This window comes from Xenopus tropicalis, chromosome 1, assembly GCF_000004195.4.
Source record: "Xenopus tropicalis strain Nigerian chromosome 1, UCB_Xtro_10.0, whole genome shotgun sequence".
Classification (NCBI taxonomy): domain Eukaryota; kingdom Metazoa; phylum Chordata; class Amphibia; order Anura; family Pipidae; genus Xenopus; species Xenopus tropicalis.
This window is the reverse complement of record NC_030677.2, coordinates 122,310,335-122,335,135: the sequence shown is the minus strand read 5'-3', so window position 1 is coordinate 122,335,135 and position 24,801 is coordinate 122,310,335. Positions and strand designations below refer to the sequence as shown.

The following is a 24,801-nucleotide window of genomic DNA, read 5'->3' as shown; positions in this document are numbered from 1 at the left end:
ACTCTCATTATATTTGAAATCTAAAAAACTTAGAAGACAAAATAGTTGTGCACTGCTATATATTTTACTATGAAACATTATTAACATATAGGGGCTGATTTACTAAGACACGAATTTGAATCCGAATTGGAAAAATTCAGATTGGAAAACGAACATTTTGCGACTTTTTCGTATTTTTGGCGATTTTTTTCGGCACCTTTACGACTTTTCGGAAATTGTCGCGACTTTTTCGTTACCAATACGATTTGCGCGAAAAACGCGAGTTTTTCGTAGCCATTACGATTCGCTCGTATCTTGTCACGACTTTTTCGTATTGAGCGCTCGTAAGCGGCGGGCGAAACTTTCAGACTTAGCATGATTTTGGAAGCCTCCCATAGGACTCAATGGCACCCTGCAGCTCCAACTTGGCCCAAGAAAAGTCACCATACTGAAGCTTGAATGAATCCGAACGCTACGAAAAAATCGCAACATTTTGCGCAACTTTTGGAATGGCTACGAAAAAGGCGCGACTTTTCGCGCAAGTTTTAACACTACAAAAAATCGTCAGATTTTGCGCAACATTCGGAATGGCAACGAAAAAGTCGCGATAATTTTCTGAAAAATCGCCAAATACCGATCATTACGAAAAAAGCGCAATCGGACGCATTCGGCCCGTTCGTGGGTAAGTAAATGTGCCCCATAGTGTTGGTACATTAGTGCATTTAACCTAATTTTGCCAGGACATAGGAGATGGCAATACTAACTCTGCTATACAATATAAAATCACATACCTTTCATTCTTTTGATTGCTGCATCCATTCTCAAGCCATCTTTTTTAATACGGGCCTTAAGAACCTGACCAAAGTTCCCCTCTCCTATTACATCTTTGAATTTGATGTCATGCCATTCCAAAACAGGATATTCCAGAGGATCTGGATTGTTCTTTGCTTTCCGTATTTGGGTGAGTGAACCTGAATTAAACTGTACAACAGGCTCTTCTCTCTGGAAAGAGTGAAATAGGATATGCATAAGAAATTGAATAGTATTCATAAATGTTCAGTATGTTGGCACAGCTGGATTGTCTATAGGAATCCTTTTGCAATACTTTGTACATATTGTTCCCCAAATACACTGCAATGTAGTTTTCTCTCTAAGCTATCCAAACTGCAGCGCCAGTCAGATTTGGTGGTAAAATAGGAAACATAACAATTGGAGTGGATTATTTTCTAATAATATACACAAGCCAAACCAGCCTTATATTGTGACATTTATATTCTGTTATACAGTATATTGTAACACAGATCTTCCCTGCAATATTTATGCCCTAAATCTTTAGTTAAGCTTTAGCTATCCTTTATGTTAAACCCAAACAGACAAACATCAATACTTTCCACCTTTTAAAAAGGTTTGACATTGTGTTATTTCCCAAAAAATAACCTACCACTCCATTTTGGAAAGCTTGCGCCATTCTGTTCTGGAAGTTGGCTCGTTTCAGTTGTAGCATGATAATGAACGCCAGTAGAATAGTCAGGCAGGTCATTCCAGCTGAGCCTAAGATAGCGATTAGCAGCATATTTCCATCTTTTGACTCATGTGCTCCTGGCAATGATGAATAGTATTTAAGGCAGAAAGTTGGAAAACATATGAATCAGAGAAACATTTTATTGTGGAACTTTAACTTCAAACTTTACTGGTGGTGCTCTTCTACCAGAGTGCTACGGGTAAGGTCACATGGGTGTATTGTCAGCTTGTGGCTTAAAAAAATCTCCTTGTACCTGCATCTGGAAGCACTGTATGCACCCGGTTGCAGGCACACACAGCCAATATCCAACTAATAACCAACTAACACAAGACTTGGCGTTTGTTTTTGGATAATGGCTGCATGTGCCTACACCCAGGCAGATTCAATACTTCAGGGTGCAGGCACAATGAGAAGGGTTTTTTTTAGCGTACAGGCATATCGCAGTCCTGCGATTTACCGCTAGCTAACAATACATCGATGTGACCTTACCCTAAAGATTGCTTATCCCTAAGGCATATTTGACAGTAGAATTATTGTCTTATGTAAAAATATAATGTTATAGGTTTTACCTTTTATTAATATATATTTATTAATTAATAAATATATATATATATATATATATATATATATATAGTGGAACACACCTGCTATATCCTACAATTGTTCCTGGGTGCCACATGAAGATAAATAAAGCTAGGCACTGTTCAGTAAATTAAAAAAAAAAAAAAAGAAAAGTTTATTGGCGTATCAGTGTCTCAATGTGACCTATATGTTGGATCTATTACAGCCTTTTTATTCCCTTTCTACAAGATGTATGACCAGCAAATACTAATTCTAAACTAATCAGTAGCCTCCCATACCTCTAACTTCTTCATGGGTCTTTAGTTCCTGTACAGGGTTTGGAAAGCTTTGTCCAATATTGTTCTCTGCACACATCTCAACCAAGTATGGAGTGTTGGCTTCAAGCCCTTTCAGCTGGTAATGCACAATAGTAATATTTCTGATCTTTATGTCATGGTTGTACTCAGTGTTTCCATAAATTTTATAGCGGATGATAATAGAGGAGATTGAATGACCTTCTTCAACTGACCAAGTGATAACAGCCGATGAGTCTGTTATATTGAAAATATTGATGTTTCCAGGAGCTGGTGGAATTTCTGTAGATATAATAAAATATACATGTTGCAATTGCATGTTAGTTGCAAAATGTACCATTATGCAACTCTCCTGCAATCAAGTTACCTTCTATACATTAGATATTTTTCTGTTGCATTTAATCTTAATAGTAATAATTTTATTTATTTATTTTTTTCCTCACATTTCAGACAGTAGCCTTGTGGCTAACAGGATCACAATGCATTATTGAAATAAGCCTTATAGGCTACATGACACAGGTTGCATAGCAGATACAATACAATGGGTTTAGTTCTTACACAGGAATCTAAACCCATAATATATATACTACAGACCTTATCTGCTATGTAACCTGTTCCCTTTCTCTGCTTGAATGGCTGCCCCCATGGCTACACAGCAGCTTGTTTATATAAACTATAGAAGGGTTTGGTTTCTGTTAATGTTCATTTAAGACTTTCAACTGGACATTAATGTGTTCCAGTGAAAGACCGCCAGACCAGATTTTCTTATTGTGCAGTCTCCAGCCTGTACTCAAGCTGTACAGTAAGTAGCTGGTAGTAAAGGAGTCCAAGAAATGATAGTATGGGTAAAATTATAGTATGAGTATTTCTCGGTTAACAGAAGAATTCCATTAACAGTGTTAATGGGTCAACGCGATATAGCATGAAATGCAAATTCTCTGCACTTTAAAGGGCAACATTTGTTAATCTGGCAATCACCCATATTGTTTGCATTTTCTCAGAAAACACATTACTAAAATGCAAGTATTTCTGTGTGAATTGTGCTAGGCAATCTGTTGATTTGCAAAAGTCTTCATAGTAGCTTGTCCCTTATAGTGCAGTGCATTTTTGGCACTGTTGTATTGTTTATTTTCCTTTATTTATATGGCATAAACCTTACTCTATATAAACAAGGTCTTAACCTTTTTTCAGTCTTATAAAGGCATATAGCCAATGTCAAACTCCACTATGTTAACAATTGTTTGGTTGCTACTTACACTATTACCAAAAATAACTAATATAATTTACTGTTACTAAAAAGTAGTACTCTTTCTGCAAATGGCACCTTTTCAAATTAATCCCAGTCACCTTAACATAGTAGAAGAGTAAGAGGAAAGCTTTCTGCACTACCTTATACATCTTTAGAAAAAAAATATTGAAACAGTTAGGCCAAACAGTCTCACTCTTACCAAGAACGGTAAATACATTACAATTATTTAAATTGGATAACAACATTACAGGCATGATAAAGAGGAACAAAATAAGTCATCTTACGGTCACTATGAGTCCAGGCTAGCAACATCTCACTCCATTCTCCCTGTGAATTTGTGTTTTCACGAACCCTGCATTGGTATAATGTCCTTGGCTCCAAGCCATCAATGACAATTCCACCTTGATTTACGCTCACTTTTTTGTTTTGAAGTGATACAGTAGTGTTTACTTTACTACATTCCACTTCATATACACGATCTTCTTCATTATTTTTAAAATCTGTCATCCATGTCAAGTTCAGTGAATACTGACTCTTGGAAAGCAACATTAGCCCCTTAGGAGAGGGAAGACCTGCATTAAATAGAGATTTATGAAATGATGAAAGAAAATTAGCAGGGCAAGCATTTTCCATATTTATGTATTAATAGATATGTTTACATACTGTATAGGTGACTCATATATATAGATGATATGCATATAATATATTGTAATTCAAACTTTCATCATCAAACACAGTGAAAGTATTTACAAACTCAAGATCATTTATGAATAAATTGAAATATGAAATGTTCCATTTATCACTACCCTTTGTTATTTATCTTTTAGCCAGTTCTCTATTAAAATACACATACAGTGTTTTCGAAGGCAATATTTAAATAATAACCTTCAGTGTGGTACTGGAAAACCTGTCCAAAATGTAACTTAATCAAACTACTGCAAACTCAAGGTTTAGGTTTTTACTCACCTCTTCCTGGAAGGCAATTATATTTTATTATGAGGATGTATTGCACATAAAGCCATACTGACAAATTCTTATAGTATTATCATTTGCAATATATTCCATTATCTTTTCCCTTAATACCACTCCAGAGTTTTCCTACCAAACATCGGTCAAGATCTTTTTTTAAATAATGGTGTCACAGTACTATTCACCAATCTCTTGGTATCATCAGAGAAAAGACTATCAAAGACAGGTTTGTTTTCTCTGGCAAAAGGGCACTTGCAAGGGGACATAAAAAAACCCTCAAAAGGCCACCCCTTTATACTAGCGTAAAGGCTTATTACACTTGAAACAATGCAAATGGTTCTTTACTTTGAGTCATTACTGTGTACTATAATGTTTCTGAGGCTATGTAATTATTTATCTTTAACAGGGTTTTAGATACCTTTCTTCCAGCACAGGCATAATACCCAGAAATACAGTAATATCCAATGTACTATGTACATTGTCCAACAGAGGAAATGGTAATTTAGGATTCCACCAAAATTCCGTACAGAGTACTAAATGAATATACAACAGTAATATTCGGAGCTACATTATAGCTATCATGTCAAGGATCCTTTAGAGCAGGGGTCCCCAATGTTTTTTTACCCACAAGCGACATTTAAATATAAAAACAGTTGAGGAGTAACACAAGTATGAAAAAAGTTCTTAGGAGGTGACAAATAATAGCCGTGATTGTTTTTTTGGTAGCCCAGTTTTAATTGGCAGACTACAGAAGGCTCTGTTTGGCAGTACACATTGTCTTTATGCTTCCAAAACTTGCCTTTAAGTCAAAAATTAAAAAATGGGCACCAGCTTTGAGGCCACTGGAAGCAACATCAAAGGGTTTGGTGAGCAACATGATGCTCCTGAGCCACTGGTTGGGGATCACTGCTTTAAAGACTATAATCACTGAAGTATTTTATCTCCTGTGAATAAAATAAACTTTTAACCCTCTTTATATGATTTCTGTCATTTCTGTATTAACCTGAACAGAGAGTTTTCTTCATTACATATACAAAGGAGCTCTTACATGGTGGATCGGTTGTTAAGACAGCTTCAGGGCCTGGGTGCCCAGCTCCTCCTTCTCCTTGGCGCCTCAGTTGAAAACAAACTTTATATTCTGTATTTGGTTCCAAACCTTCAAGTTTTATCAGTTTTTCATTAAAAGGAACTAAAAATGGAAGGCAGAATAATGCAATGTAATGTATGAATAATATGGTTACAATCTAGGACTTGAATACTAAATTAACATCATCCCAACACATTTAAAAAGTGAAAAACTATTCACAAGCAAGTTAAATTTTTTAGGACACTTATGTAAACCTATAATATAATAGGTACCCAAAAAAAGCAAGGCGGAGGGCGGCAATAGAAAGGGTTATACCTGCATGAGAGGTGGCTGTGAGGATAATATTGTCAACACAAGAGGTTTAAAAATCTTTGCTATAAAGTGTTAAAAAGTAAAATATTATAAATATATATAAAAACAAGAGACCCTCTGTATTCACCCATTATCAAAATATATAGGCCATTTAAGCCAGCGTTTTTCAACCACTGTTCCGCGGCACACTAGTGATGTTGCCTGGTGTGCCGTAGGCAGGGCCGCAATTTTTACTTTAAAAAAAAAAATCCGGGCCCTGTCATTGGTTGCGCCCCGTGTGTACGGGTGACGTCAGTACGCACGGGGCGCAACGTTATAAAAGGGCCTGTGTGCGGTCGCGTGTAGGTAGAAGTGCAGAGGCGGCGCGCGTGAGGGGAAGATGCTGCTGAAGCCGCCGAAGAGTAAAATGCTGCTGGGCACCAATGTATTAGGGGGGGCCACGGGGCACACTGACTTATGGGGGCACTGCTGCTGGGCACCAATGTACTAGGGGGGCTGGCTCTTGGCACCAATGTACTGGGGGGCACTGCTGCTGGGCACCAATGTACTAGGGGGGCACTGCTCTTGGCACCAATGTACTAGGGGGGCACTGCTGCTGGGCACCAGTGTACTAGGGGGGCACTGCTGCTGGGCACAGAGTTAAATTTTTTAACATTTTCTAATGGTGGTGTGCCTCGTGATTTTTTTCATGAAACAAGTGTGCCTTTGCCCAAAAAAGGTTGAAAAACACTGATTTAAGCAACTAAAAATGCCCTCCCCTTTTTAAACAAAATGGGGATTGTTTGTCCATATTTTGTGCTCACCACTAAATTTTAAACCATTAAGCAGGGGGTGAAATTAGAAAATTCATATAGACAGAGACATCTTGAGGTGGGCATCTTGTCTTTGCCTATATGAGATTTGTGGTCACACTCACATTGCTTCCCCACTTAATGGTTTAAAATTTAGTGGTGAGCACAATTTTCCCTTTTTTGCTATTGAAAAATAGAAAATATAGTTGGCATATTGTCTGTGACTGTCATACAATATTATTCATAGAAATGTAGAATGACACCTTACCCTCTATGGTCTGCCAGGATGCTGATATCAGTGAAGGCTTGTATAAGAGAACTGTTGATATAACTGGGCCATCTCCTCTGTAGGGATCAGCATTGACCTCAATTATAAAATAATGGGGCCCACTGCTATTTAACTTTGGGCTGTTTAGAGCGACTGGTGGAACTGAAAACAGATTAAAACATAAAGCTTTATTGTGTTCTGCACAACCATGGGTTTTACTATTTGTATAATAGTATTAAGTGATCTTTATTCAGGATGGACCCTCTGATAGCATTAAGGTTGCCCTGATGTGTAATAAAAGGCACTACATTTGCCCAGGTCTAGTCACCAATGGCAACCAATAAGATATTTTTTATTACATTACCACAATAGAGTCTTAATATACATTTTTAGACATATGTCCAGGAGCCAGAAACTGGATCTGAAGACAGCTAATGCCACTGTGCCAAAGATGGCCATTGCCACTGTGCAACTATACAGATCTGCACCTGGAACAGGTGGCTCAGATGGAAAGACAGCAATAGGGTTCAGGTGGCTGGGGGGCACACACACAAATTCAGTAGGTGTGTATCATATGATAGCCTTGGTTATCTACATTATACAGAACTGCAATGTGATATGATAATCAAACAATGTTTAAGATTTGGGCATAGCTGATATTATTTAAGTGCCAGTTAGAAAATAATGGTTTTAAAAAAAAACATCCACTGGTATAGCCAAACTAATTTAGCAATTTCCAGCACTGACATGGCTAAAGTATGTTCATGGCTAAAGTATGTTCATGGCTAAAGTATTTTTAACACAGTTAAAAAATAGAGTCATAACTTAAGATATATTGGGGCTCATTTATCGATACTTGGCAAATTTGCCCATGGGCAGTAACTCATAGCAACCAACTAATGATTACTGTTTTACAGCCAACTGCAGGTAGAACAACAAATGTAACAACTGAATTAGTTGACATGGGTTACTGTCTACAGGCAAATTTGCCCAGTGTTGATAAATGACCCCCACTATCCCTTCAATATTATTTTCCTATTTAATAAAAGTCCCATTTTTTTCTTACCTTTAACTAAAATATTGAAATGCTTCTCAGCCATTCCTGCTACTGTCTTGACACTGCATATCCAAATACCTGAATGTCTTTGCTGGATTATTTCCCCCTTAAAGAGTGCAATCACCTCCTTATTTTTGGTAGTAACTGACGCAGCCTGTTGAAGACAATAGCTATAAAAGTTGTGCATTCTAAAACAGTATCAAGTGCAGTCAAGGCCGGAAATAGGGGTAGGCAGAAGAGGCAGCTGCCTAGGGCGCAACTATTAGGGGGCGCCAGGCAGGAGCCTCTCCTGCCTACCCCTAGTCTTCCTCCTTTGTCATTGCCCTCACTGCTTGTCATTAGCCCCCCTGGAACTGCGCATGCCGTAAGCAAAATCAAGTTGTAGTATTCTATAAGGGCCTTGACACACAAGGAGATGAGTCGCCTATGATAAATCTCATCTGCCGCGGCGACTACTCTCCTCCAAATGCCTTCCCACTGACAATAATGTAAATCACTTGTGGGAAAGCATATGCTTCGCTTCACCATTCCAAAGTCATCTGAAGTTGCCTTGCGAGTGACTAATCTCCTCATATGTCAGGGCCCTAATGCAACTGTACAACTTTAGGTTATATAAACCTGTAGCAATTCTGTATCTTTCCTTGATACAGTGTTCTTGACACAGCCCAGGCCTGCTTGATCTTGGCTATGAAAAACAGTAAAATAAATAGTAATTGGGGGCGCTCTAGAGTAATAAGAATTCTCTAAAGGTCAGGTATTTAAATAAAATACATATAGTCTGTCCTACAGGTTTAAAAGTCCCAAAGGTTTGCAGTAGAGATCTTCCTGCAGGATAATATCACAGTCCCAGATGACAGGTGCTGCCACTTCAAAGATGAGTCAAACCCAATTTAATCTATAAAGAAAACTTCAACATAATAAACATGTTGGGCTGAACACTGCACTGATTTTTCTGTTTATTATGCTGAAAGTGCAATATTTTGTTTTTAATAAAACAGTTTTAAACTTTATTACACCAGAGAGCACGCCCTTCCCTCTGCTTTCTTTATAGTAAAATAAACAGCATAACTTTAGGGGGCGTAACACAAAGGAATAAGAAAAAAAGGCTCATAATGCTACCTTTTCATTTTGCTATTGTTGTATATTAATGCATTACAGGTCCCCTATCTATATGTAATATTATGTTAATATTAGTGTAAAGGGTTACATAACTTAGTGGTACTCTACAAATAAAAAACAGTGATGACCAACCTGAAGAACTGTTCCATCTTGCCTGAATAGCTTGAACTCCTGCTTTAATGGCAATGGTTGACCAGTGGCTTTGCAAGAGAGACTGAATTCCGTACCTATATTCATCTCCAATGTTTCTTCAGTTTCCAAAATCATTGGTGTTATATCAGCAGAACCTGTAGTTCAGGAAAGAAAAAATTAGTTAATCAATGTGGCAATTAACCATTGGTGCTATAGAGACAAACTGTGGGACCTAAAGTACATGGAAACCACAAAATGTGTTTCTGTGTGAGATTTTGGTATCACAGATGATAAATCTACAACTGGGAATATGGAGGTAGGAATGAAAAGATAATGTTGGCATAGTGTAGGACAGGTTTATTAACCTTTTTAATCTCAGAAGAGTGGTTAATGGAATTTTAATTAATCTACAAATAAAAGTTACGTTTTATTTTTTCCTGGGCATGAATTTACCTGGCAGATGGGGGAGGGAATGGTGCACTCATTAGGAGTCTTTTAGGTTCACCTGTATGGTGCTCCCTTTACTTTTCTATAATGGTGTAGGACACTTTGGGGAAGATTTATCAAAATGTGAGTTAAGAGCTTCCTGAAAGCAGGAAGCAGTGTTCTGACTATTATGTTAGACATCTGCCCACTCCAGCCTTTATAGATTACATTTTTGCATAACTAACTATATTAAAAATATTTTATTTATTTTGTGCAGTCTATCTATTTTACCCAGTTTCATTTTTACACTGAACTGTTCCTTTAATACATAAAAAGTCACCTACATTCTATTCATTCCTATGGGATTTTTAGAAGTGGATTTATCAGTGGGTGAAAGTTAGAACTCACCATTTAATAAACAGACCTCTAAAAAACCCATAGGAATGAATAGAATGTGGGTGAGCTATTATGTATTAAACTCTAATCTCACATAAATCTGGCCCATCATGTTCAGTAAGCAGTGTAAAGCCCTTGTGTATTTAGTAAGTTGTACACTGGATAAGGAGTGATTTTTGCACTAATTCTTGTAAGAGGTGGGTAACAGTTATCTGCAAAAACCTGCCTTCCTTTGCCATTACTTTTTGGTTCCAGACTAGAACCCTTCTTTCCCAAGATTGTGCTGTGCATTTAGCCATTACCATGTGAAGATGCAGTAGGTTTGAGACTGTTCTCGAACAACAAAGCCTCATCCTACTCTGTTTTCCAGGTGAAGGCTCAAAGCACAGTGCAGACTTTGAAACCAGCACTCACTAGTTAACTATAGAAAGAAAGATTTAAAGACAATTTGTAGGTCAGTGTTTTAAACCTTAAGGACTCAATTCAGCTGAGTTAATAGAGTTAGAACATGGAAAGCTATTGTTACACATAACCTCTCTACCAGATTTTAAAATAACTTTGCCCTGTTGCAAGGCCCCCCTATTAGTCTGGGACACCAATGATATCTTGAGCAGGCAAAAGCTTATTGACTAGGTCAAGTGTATGTTTTGAAATGGGCAGCATGGTGGTGCAATGCTGTCTTGCAGCACTAAGGTTCTAGGATTGACAATATCCAGAGCACTATCTGCAAGAAGTTTCTATGTTGTCTGAATGGGTTTCCTCCAGGCACTCAAAGCATCAAAGAGTTTACTGTATGGTCCACTAGTAGTTATAGTTATACATAGTTATCATATCTACCCGTAAGTGCATCATCTCCAGCGTAAACAGCCACAACTTGGCCAGTCTTTCTTCATAACTAAGACTTTCAATACCAGCTTTCAATACCAGACTTATTCTGTAATATCTCATTTGAGCACTAGAGACCAAAACTGCAATACATATTAAAAGGGCCATACCAGTGATTTGTAAACTATTTACCCTCTCTGCAAATCTTTCAATATGGCTCAAAACCTTGTTTCTGTTTGCAAAATTACCCCTTGGTTCTTCTCCATCATGGATTACTCCCATTAAACGTATAAGTGACATGTACAGTGTATTCTTACATGCCAATGCATAACCTTAAACTTATCAGCATTATTTAGGGCCTGCACATCCAGAATGGATTAACATCTTTTAAACAGATTACTATCCATATGCAAACAACGTAACCAGGACCAACAGATCTTAGTTTACAATTTGGCAGCACTGTATCAAAAGCCTTGGCAAAATCCAAACAGATCAAACCTACAGCAACCCCACGGTCCAAAAGGCTACTTGCTGCATCATTTAACGCTATTAATGATAACGATATTATTTGTACTTCACAAAGCTATGTTAATTACTACTTATAATGTCATTCTACAGAACATAATATAATGTGATCCTTTAGCAAACTTTTAAATAGCTTGCCCATTACAGTTCTTAAACTTACAGCCCTTTAACTACCAGTAATTCCTTTGAAATATTGGATTTACATCAGATTTCTTCCAGTCCATAGGTACCATATAGATATCTATTTTAGAAATCCAAAGCAATGTATGGATTATCCCTAAATCCTTATTAGGATTAAAAGCTCAGAAAGCATACAATTTTGAAAAGTGGCAGCCCTGTGATAATGTTTATGACAAAAGCATTTCCATGGAAAGGGACTTATTACAATGTTACCTTGCTTTACCTTCATTTTCACAATGTAGCCCTCGCCAGCCTATGGGACAAATGCACCCCTTAAATCTATGACAAGTTCCTTTGTTACAAAGACACTTCAGCTTGCAGTCAGGTCCATAAAAGCCATCTGGGCAAACTAGCAAAAGAGAAACAAAAATAAGTAAATATTGCCATCATACACAAATTTAAAATAAATCTATGTCTTTATGTATGTTAGATTAAAGGGATACTGTCATGATTTTATGGTATAAATATTATTTCTAAATTACACTGTTTACATAGCAAATAATTCACTCTACCACTTAAAATGTTATTCTTGAACCAACAAATGTATATTTTTAGCTGTAATATTGGGGTGTAGGCAGCCATCTCAGTGCATTGCGTCCGAGTCTGAGCTTTCAGAAAGAGCCAACACTACAGATTAGAACTTTCAGTTAACCTATTGTTTCTCCTACTCCCATGTTACTGGAGGAGTCCCAAGCCAGACTTAAATTTCTTACTATTGAATGCTATTCTGATATTTAATGAGAGCTGCTATCTTGCTACCTTCCCATTGTTTTGCTGATCGGCTGCCTGGGAGGGGGTGGGGTGTAGTATACTGTACCTTCATCACACATGAGTCCTTTCCAGCCTGAGGCACAAGAACAGCCATATGGATCCATAAGGCAGAACATATGTGATTTGCAGCCTTCATTTCCCTTACAGCTTTCTTTGCACGTTACACCAAATTTATTATCATCACATGCTAGAAAATAAACAGTCAAGTTTAAGGATTGGATAGAACAGAAATGTGGATATGGTGGCTATTATGCTTTTTATCAAAAGTCGGGGGCCTTCGTTGACATAGAATGAACTAAATATTTTATTTGCAGTAGATACATTGTAATCAGATGATGAGGTAATGATTTCTGTGTGGTACAGTTAGGCATTCCACTGCACACAACACATACTTTAATTGGAGCCCTAATCTTTGATCAAGACCAATGTATTGTGTATTCAGTGCTGATCTTTATCTGCCTCAGACTGCCTCTCTGTACTTGACATAAGAACTGAACCAGGGTTATTTCTGGCCACACCTGTTATGCCAACCACGTACAAGGAGCATAAATAAATATAAAGCACAAATAAATATATCTTTAAACTGCCAATAAAAAAATACATGTAAATATAAAATGTGTATTTTAAAAATGATCAAAAAGGAAAATAAGTGATAAGCAGCTCTACTGACATTTCTGGAGGGGGTTGTAGCCATTACTTACACATTTCACATGTTGTTCCCATAAATCCTGGTGGGCAGATGCATTCCCCAGTGTCCTCATGACATACACCACTGTTCTGACACTCAGAGCAATTGTTCTTGCATTGCGGCCCCCAGTTCTGAGCTGAGCACCCTATATAACAAATTCAGTTTAACATACATAGCCCCCAAAATAAAAATAATAAAATAATGGAAAAAAGGAATGCTGCACAACTGGTTTCATTTTACTTTCTCAGATGAGATTATATGAACTCTCTAGGACTCATTTTCTAACAGGTAAAGTTCCAAAAAAATCTATGTAATTTGACATGTTTTCCTGCAGTGCAACATTTTTTCCACAAAATACCAGTCTGATTCTGCAATAGAGCCAGCTGCAATTCAGTTGAGAAAAACCTGTTTATCACATGAATGGGGAAAAAATTTAACTGAATTATGGGAAATATCTTTTTTTGTTTCCTTAAATCGTATCTAGCCCATAAGTTTTCATGTGATAAACCATTAAATAAAATGTTTTCATTGATCTGAATCTGGCCCTATGCCTGAATAATGTTTCTCCATTAACCAACATGCACTGCTCTTAAATGGGCATGATGTGGGCATATATTTACACACCTTTCAATTGCAAGTAATTAACAATTTACAATGGTTGAGTGCAATGCAGAATAGGAGTAGAATTAAAAAAAAAATGACACTTTAGGGCCGTGGCAGATGGGGAGATCTCCCCAATATGCCATCCCACCGGCTAGAATGTAAATCACCGGTGGGATGGCATATGTGGCACCGAAATATCAGATGTTTCCTCTCAAGGCAAATCACCACGCAGCTTATGCCATCCAACTGCCGATTTACATTCTAGCCGGAGGGATGGCATTGCGGGGAGATTAGTCGCCCACAACAAGGGAGATTTGTCGTGGGCGACTAATCTCCCTGTCTTTCACGGGCCTTAATAGCGTGGGACATTCCTGAGCCACTTTGCTTTTGTCTGGGATATTTGTCCTGCTGAGAGATGAACCTTTAAACAAGCTTTAGTGTTTAAGGGACTAAAACAGGTTCCCTCTCAGTATTTTCATGTATTTCACCATCCATTCTTTCTTTTTAAGAAGATACCCAGTCCATGTTTATAAAAATCTGTCCAAGACAACGATGCTACCATCACTTTACTTAAATGAAGAATTTGTTACAATTAAATGATATATTTATTATAGTAGTGTGCACATCATAACAATTAATATTGGACTTACTTCTTACAATTAGTCTGGTGAAAGCAGTGTTAAAAAGGTTTCCTCCCATGTATGTAACTCGGTATACACTTGCATCCTTTGGCTGCACATTTGATAAGGTGAGCTCAAGCACATGTGGCACTTCATGCTTTGGCACAGTATCATAAAACGTCACTAAATGGAAAAGGAGAAAGGTAGTTCAGAGAAGCTCATAAATTCTAAAGTTTATTATAGTTAAAGTGTATTGGTCTTGCAACATACACCAGTAGCCCACTCACATTTAGAACTGGGCCAAGGAGATAGGATTGTCACCTTTCATGAGATGAGAACTTAGGCAGGGGACAGGGTTATGACATCACAGGGTGAGATTTGTGACATTAGGGGTGGGGCAGTCTTGACCGAGGTATCTCCTCCTAAAATGATTGTGCCCTAGGTGCCTCTTCTGCCTACCCCTAGTTTCAGCCCTTCCCTGCCCACACCTTGCAACAGATGTACATGTTAGTAGGAACTGTCAAAGCACTTCAGTTTTACTTACCATTTTTGTAGATCAGAACATCTGATTCTATTGGGTTCTTTTTCAGAAAAACAAGGGTGGTGTTGTCACCTTTACTTGCAGTTACTGTTAAGAATTTGGGAGTGAAAGAAGCTGCAATAGAAAATATTAGGAGATAAGGTAAATTGTGCATAGCTCCTGTTCCACAAAATATGACAATGAAATGTTTTAAAATTATAATTACTGTTATGTTCAGTACCCAAGCAATCTTCTGCAACACTTCTGTCTATTGTATACGTTTGCAGTACAATACTTTTTGCTTTGTGCTACTAATGTCTAACTATTGATTGGCAACTTGACTGGGGTGTATGTAAATAAAATCGTTACTAGTGTGCCTGCATTATTTTTTACTACTTTGGATTTAGTCTACTGTCACTATTAAGAGACAATTATATTATTATTTTCCTTCTTTTTTTGTGAAGGCTAAAAAGCTATACCCTTTCTCATCACTTTTTATAGATCCCTGTTGTTATAAACCCTTGAAAAAAGATGGCAAGGGGCATTTACAACAGCCTAGGGGAAATACACTGATGTAATTGGGTTTTGTCATCTGATGGGACTACAGATGAAATACTTAAGTTTTGTAATTGCCCCTATAAAGAGTTGACATGTATTACTATGTTAACATAGGGATTCCACTATACCAGTGGTTTTCAACCTGTGTGGCTGGCCCTGGAAGCAATAGTTGGTGGGAGGACACACCTTGAAGTTCAGATAGGGTGAGATCTAAGTTGACCGCATTTTAGCCCTGTACAGATATTTGATTGGTTTTCTGCATAAGGGATCTTTCCATAATTTGGATTGCCATACCTTCAGTCTAAGAAAAAATCATGTAAACATTAAATAAACCAAATAGAATTGTTTTGCCTCCAAAAAGGATTAAAGGAGAAAGAAAGGTAAAAACTAAGTAAGCTTTATCAGAAAGGTCTATGTAAATACAGCCATAAGCACTCACAGAAACGTTGCACTGATTCCTCTATTAAAAAAACCCCACAGGATTTCTTGTCTCCTTTTTTGTAAATATGTTGTTTGGGTGTCTGACCTCTCTCAGAAAAATCCTTAATTCCTGTGGTCAGAGTCTGCACAGTTCTCTCCTCTCCCCCCTCCCCTGCTCCCCCCTCCCATAAGAATGCTAAGAATTCCCTCCGCCCTTCCTTAGGAATGTGTGATCTGTGCTATAATGGCTAGACTATATACAGGAAGCTATTTAAAATGGCAGCTGATGTCTTAAGCAAACTGAGAAAGCTTCTAGGGCTCTTTACTCAGGTATGGTAATGCTTTCTGCAGAATAAATATTGTTCTAGGTGGCACTAATGTGGCAGTAAAATGCCAAAATGACTTTCCTTCTCCTTTAATTGTATCTTAGGATCAAGTACAAGGAACTATTTTATTATTACAGAGAAAAAGGAAATAATTTTCTTTTAATGGCGTCTATGGGAGATGACCTTTCCATAATTCTGAACTTTCTGGATAACAGGTCCCATACCTGTACCAGGATTCCCCTCATTAGGAGGGGAATCCTGACCAACTATCAAAACACAAATTGAGGTGTGAGCTAATAATGTCTAAGAACTAATGTTATATGCTAAAACTGATGTCTGCAGAAGAATTACTTTAAACAATCACTATGTACATGAAGGTTTTGCTGAATTTTGCTTGGCACAGAGGAATTCATATGGTAGCCCAGTTGCCTATTATTTCTATGTGTATGGTATTAGGAAACTGTGCTTATTGTTATGTTCCTCCCTAAGGTAACTGTGCATGTTGATCTTTTATGATATAGGGCATCTCATGACATGCTTACAGGCATTCTGAGAGACTTGGTGATCTGATGTAATTGGCACGCATTTAAGGTGAAGTAAACTCAACAGAAGTTTAATCAGTTTACAATATATTTGAAAGTATACAAGGGGGTCTTTAATAAGCCTTTATTTACCTTGCTCTGACATTTTCATAGTACGTGTTCTTGTTGTCACATCTCTGCTTTTCCACTCACAGAAATAACTTCCAATAGCTTCCGTCGCTTTTTCTCTTTTCCACACCACAGTTTTGGCTGATTTCCTTGTTTCATCTTGTATACATTCCAAAGGCTCCTGGGATTGACTTAAAATGGTATCTGTGTCTCTGACTATGGTTATTGCTTCGGGAGAACTCCATTCAGGAGCTATACAAGTGAGAGATGTTTCACGGTTTGAAAATAAGGGAAGTGAATTTACAATAATTAAGTCCCGGAAGGCTTCCACTCCACCTAGGATAAAATAAAAAGAAGGATTTTATAACTTTATTATTAAGGTAATAAAACAGTACAGAAATACAATCCTGCATTATTGTTTAATTAAAAAGTCTTTTATTAGCTCATTTATGGCCAGGCAAATGCATTTTACTTTGTATAAAGTATATTGTTTATTAGACTTTCAACACAATCTCATTAGAGAGTCATTTGCTATCATGTTGTTTTTATTAATATTTTTAATTAGCCGTTTTTGTAATGCCAGCTGACAAATGACATTTAAGAGCTGACAAATGTAAGAACAGGAAACCTTTCACCCTTAAACATTATACAATTTATTCAAGCTCATAGGTAAGACTAACACCTAGGCCTAGCTCAATCACAGAGCTTCCAAAAAAAAGAAAAAAAGAAGGTTTCAGTTTATGGATAGAGGTAACTCTCAGTTAATTGTAAATATAGTGATAGTATTCTTGTAAAGTCATATTCAATAAATTCATTTTTAATGGTCAAATTGACAAGAAGTAAGTTAATGTGTACACCAGCGTTTTTCAACCACTGTTCCGCGGCACACTAGTGTGCCGCGAGATGTTGCCTGGTGTGCCGTAGGCAGGGCACCAATGTACTAGGGGGGCACTGCTCTTGGCACCAATGTACTAGGGGGGCACTGCTGCTGGGCACCAATGTACTAGGGGGGCACTGCTCTTGGCACCAATGTACTAGGGGGGCACTGATGCTGGGCACCAATGTACTAGGGGGGCACTGCTCTTGGCACCAATGTACTAGGGGGGCACTGATGCTGGGCACCAATGTACTAGGGGGGCACTGCTCTTGGCACCAATGTACTAGGGGGGCACTGCTCTTGGCACCAATGTACTAGGGGGGCACTGCTGCTGGGCACAGAGTTAAATTTTTTAACATTTTCTAATGGTGGTGTGCCTCGTGATTTTTTTCATGAAACAAGTGTGCCTTTGCCCAAAAAAGGTTGAAAAACACTGGTGTACACACATAGGGAAGGATGAGGATCTAGCCTGGTTTGTGAAGTATATGTCAGAGTACAATGTGTTTAATAAATAGGGGGAAATGGCAGTGGCTCCATGGATACATACTGTAGCTATAAAATCCTAGAATTTTGTATGACAAGGATATGCATCAGCCACTCTGACTAACAGGATCCACCTGTACCTTACTTCACTACAGTGGATATTTTGCTGTAGCTTTACCATGGAAACAGTGGTGACTTAAATTCTATATAAAGATTATTCTATATATAGATTATTAGTGTATTTGTTAGTCAATGATTATTAATAATTATACATATTGTATGTTTGTATCAAAGCAAACAATGAGGTAAAAGACATGTTTTAACATTATTTTACCATTATTATATTTGTGCATTCAGTCAGTCAGACATAATTCAACCGTCCCTGTTTGCTTTGCCTTGGTTGGTGTACTATGGCTTGAAATACTAAAAATGTATATATAAACTGGTTGCAGCATCCCTAACAACTCTCTCTTTACATATTATACCATCCCCAACTGTCATACTAATTTAATAATTAATAATTTAATAATTCATCTTATACATTTTGATTCCTCTTATTTTAACCTGCAACAGATGTTCAAAGTGGAACTATCATTAAAATGCAAAGGTTATTTAAAGGAGAACTAAACCCTAAAAATGGATATGGCTAGAAATACCATATTTTATATTATTAACAGACTGCACTGGCTTAAAGTTTCAGCATCTCTATAGGATTAATGATATAGCAAACTAAGGGCTGGCAATCTTTCTTTCTCTTTGTGTATAATCAGGGTCGGACTGGGGGGTGCAGGGCCCACCGGGGCTCCCGCTCCCGCCCCAGGGGCCCTGCAGGTGCCCCAGCCGCATCCCCTAACCCCCCCCAGGGGCCCCCCTAACCACCCCGCAGGGCCCCCGCCTGACGTCCTCCCCGAGCGCGTATAAATTGAACGCGTCGGGGAGGAACAGTCAGTAGGGGGAGCGCCGGCAAAGGTCGGACTGGGCCGCTGGGGCCCACTAGGGCCGGGGCCCACGGGATTTTTCCCGGTGTCCCGGCGGCCCAGTCCGACCCTGTGTATAATTAATGGCTTTTTATCGTTTCTAGCAGCTGGTCAACTCCAGAATGTGGGTTAGACCGAGCGCTGGCACAAAGGTGTTTCTAGCAGCTGGTCAACGCTACAGCGTGGGTAAGACCGAGCACTGGCGATTTCTTTCTGTAGGTTGTTACAGTTGTCACAGAAGATAAGACTAATATTGCAGTCTATGCAGTACAAAGTAGGAGAGATCAGAAGGTCATTAGGGGGGAATCCTAATGCATAAAAAGGACATCTAATAATCAGAAAGAAGTTGTGGTTTTTTTTCTGTTTATAATTCTATCACATTAAATAAACAGCACAGTTTTGACCTAATGTGGCCGATTAAATAGACACATAGAGAGGCCTAAAATAGAAGGAAACTTTTTAGATATTGTTAGAGATGCAATGGAAAAGATCATTATTTGGTGTATTTTCCACCAGTGTCGAAGGTGGGATACAAGTGCCCCAGGTAAAAGTCCTGATTTTGCAGCAGGTAATGCTGTGTTTGTTACTGGCTTAGAAAAAGCCAGATAGGTGGGTCCTGGAGTAAATGGAGGGTTAATAGGATAGATCCTCCATTCCATACTCCAGGGGGCTGATTTACTAATCCACGAATCCAAATACGAATGGGAAAAGTTCGGATTGCAAACGAACATTTTGCGACTTTTTTGTAGCCGTTCCGACTTGCTCGTATATTGTCGCGACTTTTTCATATTGAGCGCTCGTAAACGGCGGGCAAAACTTTCAGACTTTGCATGATTTTGGAAGCCTCCCATAGGACTCAATGGCACTCTGCAGCTCCAACCTTGCCCAAGAAAAATCACCATACTGAAGCTTGAATGAATCCGAAACTTTTGTACTCGGCGCGACGGCTACGAAAAAGTCGCGACATTTCGCGCAAGTCGTAACGCTACGAAAAAGTAGCGACAATTTACGAAAAAGTCGTAACGGCTATGGAAAATCGCAAAATACCGATCATTACGAAAAAAACGCATTCGGACGCTTTTCGGACTTTCATGGATTAATAAATGTGCCCCCAGGGGTTAGAGCGGGGCACAGAGCAGAAAGGTTGCCTGCCTGTGTTAGGAACTCCCAGAGGTGCTGGGAAAATTCCCTAGGGATCTTTAACTTAACAGGAAGTTAGGAAGAACAAAAGTCCTTCCCATAACCCCAACAGCAATTAGAGAGATAATGTTAAGATCCACTCATTTGGCAACGCCACCAAATAAGAAGATCTTCTCCTGATATGCCCAGCTAAGGTGGGCTATATTGGGCTAATTTGATCATTTGCAGTCCCTGATCCAAAGGGAAAACCAAACCTGTGCGATCGACACCTTGGCGATTTTGGGCCAGATATCAGTTGGGAAGCCCCCACATGGGCCCCTATACACACGCAAATAAGCAAATCTGATTCTGGATATCACTGCAGGAACTAGATATGTGAAAAATGGGTTTAAAATAAATGCATAAAATTGGTAAGGTTCTTTATTATGTGGTGAAGCAAAGCCTCTACACATCTTCTGTAGCTGGTTCCAAAGAATCAATATACAGTTGTGTTCATGGAGCTTTTGAGTTACCGTCACTTTGCCACCCTTTGCAACAGAAAATAAAATGCCTTGTGCTTAATCCACACAACTTACACCAAGGGGCAATTTGTTAGACCCTCTGCTTCAGGCTTCTGCTATACATGCATATTTGCCATTCTGAGATCTGTATCATGAGCTACACAAAACTGTAATTTGTAAAAAGTTATACTGAATCCTCGTTGGTGTAGCCAGGCATTTGGTGCTGATTTAGATACCCTTTAGATATATATTTAAATAGTCTCTGCAGTCTCTGTCCTTGGGGAGATATTAGGACCTGGGGTCATGGCCACTATAAACCCAATACTATTACTACAAAATAGCGTATTATTTCAAGATCTCAATTTTTATAGTAAATGTATAGGGTAGGGTAGGGTTTGGAAGTCACAGGTGACCCCCAAAATGTTTCTTGACCTCCTTTTTGTTACAGAGTAGCTCCAAATGACAATATGCTCTTCTGCAGTAAGTAGTAACAAGTGAATCAATGTGATCTTCATGCCCACTGATTAACGTCAATCCAATTGCCCCATATTTTCTTTAATCTTTTCACTGCCATGGTTCTTTTATTTTGCCACCCAGCATTTTGCCAGTAAACATGTAGAATGGCATACTGTAGATGAAAGAGAAAACTGGACATGTAAAACCTACAGTAAAATCCTTAACAACTGCTGCAGTAGATTGTATGGTGTTCAACAATTAAAAAATCCAATAAAGCCTCTGGAATCTGGGGATAGAAAATCTGTAATCCATAGATTTGAACAGGAAAAAACAAATGCAGAAAATATAGATATAATAATTATACAAGCACTGCTCACAAATATAGCAATGGGGTCAGTCAAGTTGCATATACAAAACCCTTTGTGGCTAATGTTATCATTAAATACAGATAATTATGTCGACTTGTCATCGTCATTTATTCATGGGTAGAGATTGACAATCAGGAAATAGACGGTATGCACATTAGAGCATTTAGTCATAAACATGAATAGGTGCAACTGAGAATTGGCCAGAAAATTAACCCCATAGATTTGGGTAAAACATGCAAATTTGGATTATACAGAGTAGCAGTGATGTGTAGATTTTGTTTGATATGCCCAAGGCAAGTACCACGATTCGCCTTTACTGCCCACCCTGACAACCTCCCTTCTAGCAGCTGCAACCCCTAACCCACCCCACGGCCTCCTGCCATGGACCACTCACGTCACAGAACTTAATGCAAGACAGAGCGTATGTGAGCGGCTTATTTTCTTATTGTGCCCCCCAGCTGCAGCGCCCTAGGCAGCAGCCTACTCTAGTTCAAGCCCTGTCTATACTGTTGCCTAATGGGGTGCCTTTTGTCCTATGTATGTTTCGTCTACAAAAACTACATTCTGTAAACAAAAAAATATTTCGACATAAAATAAATTTCCTCAGGGTAAATTGTGGCCATAAACACTGATATAAAATATATAAAGCCATAATTTTAGTCAATGAACTATGTAAAAAAAACTTGAACAAAATACATAAGTGGGTAAATAGCTACTGTATACCAAAAGAAAGATTACATATCACAAGATCCATTATGTTAACAAAAGTAAGTGATTTATGAAATTAGAGGCATATTTATCAGTGGGTGAATGTTAGGACTCACCATTCAATAAATACACTCCAAAAAATCCAATAGAATGAATAGAACGTGGGTGAGTTTTTATGTATTAAGCTCTAAATTCACATTTTGATAATCTGACCCCAAGTTCACAAAAATAAAGTTTTCATTTCCACAAAATCAGCTCTGTGAAAAATTATGTCAGTCAAATTACTGAAGCAGTAAAAAGCAAGCATACTTCAGTCTTAAATAAGACCATTTACCGGTATTTCATTCCACTGTTTTAATTATTAAATGGAAATTCTTACAATCGTATGATAAATATACCGCTGTTGGCACAAAACTGGCTAAAATATGGCTTTTGTATATTTACTACCAGTGTATTTGGCTACAATTACAAATGTACCGCAAGAGAAATTTATTTTTTTGTCCAAATTTTCTTTTTTGTAAAAACAAAAGTCCTTAAGAAGGATATTAATGAGCTGGAGAGAGTGCAGAGACGTGCAACTAAACTGGTTAAGGGGATGGAAGATTTAAACTATGAGGTGAGACTGTCGAGGTTGGGGTTGTTTTCTCTGGAAAAGAGGCGCTTGCGAGGGGACATGATTACTCTGTACAAGTACATTAGAGGGGATTATAGGCAGATGGGGGATGTTCTTTTTTCCCGTAAAAACAATCAACGCACCAGAGGTCACCCCTTTAGATTAGAGGAACGGAGCTTCCATTTGAAGCAGCGTAGGGGGTTTTTCACGGTGAGGGCAGTGAGGTTGGGGAATGCCCTTCCTAGTGATGTGGTAATGGCAGATTCTGTTAATGCCTTTAAGAGGGGCCTAGATGAGTTCTTGAACAATCAGAATATCCAAGGCTATTGTGATACTAATATCTACAGTTAGTACTAGTGGTTGTATTTATAGTTTATGTATGTGAGTGTATAGATTGGTAGGTGTGGGTTAGGTGTGCTGGGTTTACTTGGATGGGTTGAACTTGATGGACACTGGTCTTTTTTCAACCCTATGTAACTATGTAACTATGTAACAATGAATTTTTTGTGGACAAAATGTACTTCGTACTAATGGCACCCTATAATTCTGTTTACACAGGGGAGAGACAAATGCAAAACATTCTGGGAGAGTCTTTTTTTATGCAAAGTGTGCTAACAGCGGTTGTTGTGCCCCGGTAAGACTTATAGTTTAGGGGAAGAATGTCTCAGAAACATGTGTAAATATAAAATATAAAGCACAAAGAACTGCATAAAAAGTGAAATAGAGACATTGCTTTACTTTTAATAACAGGGTTCTTAAACGAATGCTTCAGTTTTATTTTACTGATACCGGTTTGCTAAATATTCTTCCCTTCAATATGATTACAGTAATGCTAAAGGAAAACCTTTGACTTCCTGTTCATTGGAATTTCCTTCCTCCTGTGCACACATACATTCCAAGGTTTGTACATCTAAATACTTAACTTTCACTGCTGATGTGGGAGCTGTTCTTCAAGTTCTTGCATTACTTTGAGCTTTTGTGCTTCTTTACTGGATGTGCAAAGCCAAATTATGACATTTTTGGAATATAATAACGAAGCATCAGGCTTCAAATTCAAAATGAAGGAAAACTTTTGTAATAAACTAGAAACAGCAGCCCTCTATAATGCAGCCAATAAAAATATATAATGACTCCTGACCTGTTGTCCAAAGTTCCATAACAAAAAACTTTTGTTCTGAAAATTTAAAAACTGTAAATTTTATTTGATAGCAGCATAAACATAACACCCTAATGCTAATAAGAAAGAGAACTTAAAGGAGGTTATTCTACACATTACAGAAATGTTTTTAACAGTTGAAAAATATTATATACTAAGTTATATTCTTATAAACAGTAGGGGTCATTTACAACCACAAGTGCAGTTGCAGATGTGCCAGTGTCGGCCACAGAAAAAGTTACTCATTCAACTTTCTCATAAAAAATAAGCATTTGACCCTTGTTAATATCAGGGAGAAGAGGAGTTGTGTGTGATGATATTTGTTTTTTATTGTGATAAAACTTAATCAAAGGTTACAATCACTCCTGATGTCAGGATAAAAAGTGGGTTCTATTACATTAGTTTTGTAATAGATATCAAACCTCCATTGGGTCATAGCTTTTATTTGGTCATTTCATTTTGGGATATATCTATGTTTCCTCACCTAGTCTCTTGTTGAAAAGAAGGTGGAATTTCAAAGACAAAACTCTGCAGTTTGGCCTTTATTTGACTTGTAATTTAAACTCTAAACTTATTTTCTTTTTACCTTTTTTATTGTTTTTTCTTCTCTTTTGATCTGTTTGCAGTGCTTGACTTTTCAAGGAGTTGGAGATCA

General features: G+C 38.0%; 1 protein-coding gene across 1 annotated transcript in view; it reads right to left on the bottom strand.

Annotated features, from left to right (window-relative positions):
- Positions 1 to 24,801, bottom strand: part of tek (TEK receptor tyrosine kinase) — a 44,373-nt gene that overhangs the window by 7,628 nt on the left and 11,944 nt on the right. The window contains exons 2-15 of the mRNA XM_002933985.5: positions 16,893 to 17,204; positions 14,939 to 15,049; positions 14,425 to 14,577; positions 13,185 to 13,316; positions 12,530 to 12,670; positions 11,936 to 12,061; positions 9,361 to 9,515; positions 8,119 to 8,263; positions 7,053 to 7,214; positions 5,643 to 5,783; positions 3,910 to 4,197; positions 2,362 to 2,658; positions 1,421 to 1,578; positions 771 to 981 (exon numbers count right to left, since the gene is read on the bottom strand). Of these exons, the coding sequence (XP_002934031.2) occupies positions 771 to 981; positions 1,421 to 1,578; positions 2,362 to 2,658; positions 3,910 to 4,197; positions 5,643 to 5,783; positions 7,053 to 7,214; positions 8,119 to 8,263; positions 9,361 to 9,515; positions 11,936 to 12,061; positions 12,530 to 12,670; positions 13,185 to 13,316; positions 14,425 to 14,577; positions 14,939 to 15,049; positions 16,893 to 17,204 (2,532 nt within the window). The remainder of the gene's footprint in view (positions 1 to 770; positions 982 to 1,420; positions 1,579 to 2,361; positions 2,659 to 3,909; positions 4,198 to 5,642; positions 5,784 to 7,052; positions 7,215 to 8,118; positions 8,264 to 9,360; positions 9,516 to 11,935; positions 12,062 to 12,529; positions 12,671 to 13,184; positions 13,317 to 14,424; positions 14,578 to 14,938; positions 15,050 to 16,892; positions 17,205 to 24,801) is intronic.